The sequence below is a fragment of the Mauremys reevesii genome, linkage group 1, assembly GCF_016161935.1.
Source record: "Mauremys reevesii isolate NIE-2019 linkage group 1, ASM1616193v1, whole genome shotgun sequence".
Lineage (NCBI taxonomy): Eukaryota > Metazoa > Chordata > Testudines > Geoemydidae > Mauremys > Mauremys reevesii.
The window spans coordinates 7,428,592-7,434,500 of NC_052623.1; the positions used below are offsets into that span (position 1 = coordinate 7,428,592).

The 5,909-nt window shown below is 45.1% G+C and overlaps 1 protein-coding gene across 1 annotated transcript; it reads left to right on the forward strand.

The window, feature by feature from the left end:
• Positions 1-740: 740 nt before the first annotated feature.
• LOC120394502 (olfactory receptor 52N2-like) lies at positions 741-1,679 on the forward strand. Its single transcript, XM_039518728.1, has one exon. It carries the CDS (start codon positions 741-743, stop codon positions 1,677-1,679), a length of 939 nt encoding a protein of 312 aa, XP_039374662.1.
• Positions 1,680-5,909: the final 4,230 nt, after the last annotated feature.

Sequence of the window (5,909 nt, forward strand, 5' to 3'; positions counted from 1 at the left end):
ATCCCCGAGCGCTCTTCCATCAACTCCTGTACTCCAGCTCCACGATAGGCGCAGGCAGAGTCAACGAGGGAGTGGCAGCAGTCGACTCATAATAGTGAAGACACCAAGGTAAATCGATCTAAATATGTCAACTTCAGCTACGTTACTCAGGTAGCTGAAGTTGCATAACTTAGATTGATCTGCCCCCCTAGTGTAGACTAGGCCTAAGTAAAGTTTATCTTTAAGTGAAAGCACTCTTGTGTTGTCCTGTTTGTGCCAGTAATCTATCAGTCAGATGGTCGTGTCTCCCCTGATTTATTTCCTGACACCACCTCGCACTGAGTAAAAGTTACCAAAAGCGTTGGGTTGAAAGAACCTCGGGTAACAGTATGACACAGAGGAGTCCAGAGGAGGGTGAAACTTGACTGGCTGATCTCATGGCATTGTATTTTCTGTATGGTTTCCCAATTTCACTCCTGGATCCAACATTTTGTTGAGTTTCTCTCCATGCTTGCACTGGGAGCAGGGTTTCACAAGGCATAGTTTGCTCCATCTGAGGACTTCTCTAGACTTGAATATAACCAAAATAATCTCGTGTCATCTATAAATGTTGGCACCTCACTTCTTGCCCCCCTTTCTGTTAATAACTATAAAATATTTACCCTACTATTTCTTATAGTGTGTAACCCCCCTCGCTGTGCTTCTCTCTCTTCACAGGAAGTTTGAACATTTCTGAGCTCGATTGACACAGTGAGAACTTCATGGCAGCTTTCAACCTCACCCCCTCTGACTCTTCATCATTCATCTTAATGGGCATCCCCGGCCTGGAAGCTGCTCATGTCTGGATTTCCATCCCTTTCGCAATATTCTACATTATCGGCCTGTTGGAAAATTTAATGCTTCTGTTTGTTGTAAGCAAAGAACAGACACTGCACAAGCCAATGTACCTGCTGCTCTGCATGCTGGCAGTCACAGAGATCACCAGCTCTACTTCTGTTGTGCCAAAAGCACTGTGCATATTTTGGTTCAATTTGAAAACCATTACTGTGCATGGCTGCCTCACCCAGTCATTTTTCCTTCCCATGTTTACTGTTATGCACTCAACCATCCTCATGACAATGGCCTTCGATCGCTATGTTGCCATATGTAAACCTCTGAGATATGCCACCATCCTCACCAATGCACGAATAGCTAAGCTAGGGCTTCTAGGTTTGATCAAATCTGTTCTCTTCGTTCTGCCTCTGCCCTTGCTCCTGACTAGGCTGCCATTCTGTGCGAACCGCATCATCCCGCACACGCATTGCGAACCTATAGCTGTGGCAAAGATCTCATGTGGGGACATCACAGTGAACAGCATATATGGCTTGGTGATACTGTTTCTAGTCACTGGTTTAGACCTGACGCTCATTGCCCTGTCTTATGGTCTGATCCTCAAGGCCGTCTTCAGAATGTCCTCCAATGAAGCCCACCATAAAGCCCTCAACACCTGCACAGCCCACATCTGTGTGATGCTAACGTATTATACTCCCAGCCTCTTCTACCACCTAACACAACGTTTTGTTCAGGACATTGCTCTGCACGTCCACATCATCTTTGCTGACCTCTATCTCCTCATCCCCCCCATGCTCAACCCTATCATTTATGGGGTCAAAACCAAAGAACTTCATGAGAAATTGTGCAAATACACCTGCAGATGGTGATTGGCTGGGCCACTGATTTTAAACCATTGTGACAAGAGGGGAAAGGCTATTTCCTCATTAATCAAGGGTGCTCTGCCCCAGTTTGGCTGAGCTCAGCATTGTGGAAGTTCAGTCTGAGAAGTTCCTCACACCTAATGTCTTATCTCTCCATCATCAAGTGCTGCTTTCTTTCCTTTGCTGAGTTCCCTCTCTCTGACCATCACCTGACTTCTTTCATTGTCACCCATCAGGACCCAACCCCCCCCACGCCCTGTCACTCAATCTTTCCGTGGCTCTGACATTACCAGATAGTTTTCCGTTAGTCGCTGTGTGAACAAGATTCTTTATCAGTTTGATGAACAGAAGCTGCAATTTGAAGAGAAAAGTAAGAAACTAAAATGCTCAACTTCTTTATCAATTTTACAGTTGTCCAGTGAATGAAATGTACCTGATTTTCTTTACTTCTAATCCTTCAGGAAACCTGTAGGATAAACCAAAAAAAAAGGCTAACTGCACCAAACTAATTCAACACAAAACATGGACATTGAATACCATCACTGAATGGAATTAGAAATAAATAATATAATAATGCTATCGTTGTTTTTTCATTACAAATGATTTGAGCTACTTTGGGGCCATTTTTAATGCAGCCATTTGCCATTTTTGGTTTGAATCACCTGCCATCCGTCAATCGGGATGCAAGCATCAGTACTGGGGTTTTGATTTTGACTTAATTGTTATCTCATAGATGAGTTGCTAATGTGGACAAAATCCTGCTTAGGCTTGTAGTTAAATCTGTAGTAAGTATGTAAGAAAAGCTTTCATTTGTTATTTTACGTATAGAGACATGTATGAATAAAAATAACTTTGTTTCAAGAAATTGATTGGGCTACTTTCAGGTGAGTTTTAAGTGACTTTGATCTAGTAATGCAGTGGAAATCTGGCAAGGGGCTCTACCTGAAACAAAAACTAAGGTGAGGAATTATTATTTGGAACCAGTTCTTTAGGGAATCTAGTTTAGATCGCTTGCTTGTATTGTTTTCTTAGTAACCTGCTTTGTTCTAATTGCTATCTCTTTGTCCACCTAAAATATGCCTTTTCATGGTTAATAAATTTATTTCTGGTTTATAATCTGGGGCGGCTCCAGACACCAGTGCAGCAAGCGCGTGCCTGGGGCGGCAAGCCACGGAGGGTGGCCTGCCGGTCGTTGTGAGGGCGGCAGTCAGGCTGCCTTTGGCGGCATGCTTGAGGGAGGTCTGCCGGTTCTGCGGCTTCGGCGATCATTCGGTGGTGGGGACACCGAAGACGCAGGATCGGTGGACCTCCCTCAGGCATGCCGCTGAATCCGCGTGACCAGCGGACCACCCACAGGCGAGCTGCTGAAAGCCACCTGACTGCCGTGCTTGGGGTGGCAAAAAACATAGAGCTGCCCCTGTTTATAATATAACCCAGATTATGCTCTTTCAAACTGCGGCGGTGAGAAACTGTGCATATTCTCGTCCACACTGAGGGAAGAGGCGGATTTCATATAATTTTGGGTTTGTTCTCCAAAGTGGGGTGGACATCTGGGTGCCATGACAAGTCCCTTAAACTGAATTTTTCAAGAGCTGACCTCAATGTCTGTAACTGAAGCCAGGGGTGGCCCTGCCTGTAAACTCTGCTAGAAGAAGCTTTAGCGCCTGGCTCAGCAAGATAGGGCTAACAGGGGACCCAGGCTGGTGGAAGAGTCTGACTCAGTGGTGTCCCAGAACACCAGGTGACATCCCAGGGTGTCCGACCCATCACAGCAAGGTCTCTCAAACCACTGGAAAACTGTCTGCAAGGAAAGCAGAAAACTGCATCTGCCTGCTCACTGTAGTCTGAGAATGAAAATGTCTTGTCATATTCCAACGTAAATGAGCAAGACTGAGACACAACTTTGCTTATTCTAGTGTCCCTAATTCATTTTCTCTCCTTCTTTGGACTTTATGTCAATTAATCATCTCTGGCATTCACATGCCTCTGCTCTTTGTTTGATGGCTCCTACACGACCTGTGGGACTGATGTTGCTGCTGTGCCTGCTGGCGCTCGAGAAACCCAGCTAAGGGGGCTGGAACACTGGAGGTGAGGAGGAGGCCAGGGCAGTTGGTAGGGGACACAGGAACGGGGCATAAGGATGGAAGTTTGCTTTGATCTGCCAGAGTGCGCAGCCTCCCCGCTCCCCGCCCCGGAGCACTGCTTTACTGCTTTACTGCATTAGATCCGAATTCATGTTATGTTGGGTAGCGTTATATCGGGGTAGAGGTGTATAATCCCATAATAAAATAGTACAAGAAAAAAGGTTTTATAGGATACCAGTCTGTGGGAAGCTGTCTTGTGCAGCGATGTTAAGTTCACTTTACTCAGAAAGTGCATTCCCCAAAGCTACACATTTCAGCTTTTATCATTTATATGAAGTTTTGTCCCAGATGCCTAAAGTTAGTGGGGAACTTCGCCCATAAGGCTGGCTTGCAATCTTGCTATCAGTTTTTTTATTGTTTTTTTTAATTGGTTTCATTTATTATATTATTTTCTTGGGTTTTGTTTATGCTGCATTCCAATATATGCTATTTATAATAATTATTTGTAATATTTGGCTATATTGCAAGGGACATACAGGTCTATGTCCTGTATGATTCGCTAGAGCAAGTTAGTATGACTGTTTGGAAAATTTGGCATAGATAAATGATGGACCAGTTCCCCCTTTTGAGGTTGAGGAATTAAATAGCAAGCCAGACAAAGAACTGTATATGTTCACTGCAGGGGTTCTCAAACTGGGGGTCAGGACCCCGCAGGAGGTCGTGAGGTTATTGCATGGGGAGATCACAAACTGTCAGCCTCCACCCCAAACCCCACTTTGCCTCTAGCATTTATAATTGTGTTAAATATATAAATACGTGTTTTTAGTTTATAAAGGGGGGGTCGCAATCGGAGGCTTGCTTGTGCAAGGGGTCACCAGTACAATAGTTTGAAAACCACTGGTTGGCTGAATATATCTAACTTGCTAAGTAAATTTTAACTTGTTCTTTCACTATTTTAATTTCTGAACCTACCTTATGTTCATTGCCATTCACTGTGGGAATTTTTTCCCTTTGACTGTTTCTCATCAGATCCTACTTGTACTTTACCATCATCCATCCTTCCTTCCTTACTAGGATGTAGGGAATCTCCATTAAGAAATGTATGGTTCTCTCTCCTTGAAACTGACTAGGAACAATTGACATCTCTTTGTCAGGGTTTTACATACAATAGCCCCAAAATTTCACTCTGTGAAACACTTTCTGAAAAATCCTGACAAGACAGAGCACTGGCCTGGGCTCCAGCAAAGAGCAAAGCTGAGGTGCAGGACATGGGGGTAGCGTAGGAGAGTTATACAGAATTTTGCCTCAGAATCCCCCGTCCAGGGGTCTCTGTGTCCTCCTGAGATGGGATGTGGATCATCCAAGTGTTATGGAAAATCACCAAGCTCTGTTCTTCCAATGCAGGATCCACCTCAGACGCTTAAAGTCTCTGCTAGAATCTGAGAGCTTTGGTACTTTTCCAAGTCTCTCTGATGCTTTAACGGGTGTTTCTTTACTTGTGAGGAGTAAAATACGGACAAGACCTTTGGGAACGTGCCACAGCAGCTCTGCCTAAACTACACAAGGTGACTTGCCCATGCTGGTTATCAGTGACATGCCTGGCTGCCTCCGTCGTGCACCCGCTCCAGACCCATGGATTCTACAGATGAATCCTTTGTTGCTAGCAGGGATTTAGGTATAATGTGGAAATGATGCTTCCCCCAATTCCAGCCTGCCGCAGCGCCCCTTGGAACAGTTTCCTTTGCCCGCTCAGCATGTGTGCAGCTGCTGCGTGGGGAATTGTGGGTTTGGTGGGGTTTATTGGTAGGTTTCCAGTGCTGGGAACAACACACCCGGGTGCACAGGTGGCAGTTGGGGAGGGATTTGATGTCTTGTTGAGGTTCTGATGCTTCGATGGGGTTCTGAGCCAGGCTCACCCTGGACACTGATTCCAAGGGCTGAAGACCAAAACTCCAATTGAGCCCATCTGATGTGCCTCAATGAGCTGGACCAGTTCTCTGGTAGTTACATATTGTGCACTGTTGACAGATGTTTGGCTGTGTGTGTATGTTCTTTCTGTGTGCTGTACTGACTCTGGCCAGATAGCACATACAGCCATCTCCAACTGAGCTGCCCAATAAATCCACAGACTCAGTTCTTAGAGAAGGGATTT

Excerpts from the sequence above, each read along its gene's own strand:
- LOC120394502 (XM_039518728.1), top strand. The coding sequence starts at position 741 with ATGGCAGCTTTCAACCTCACCCCCTCTGACTCTTCATCATTCATCTTA.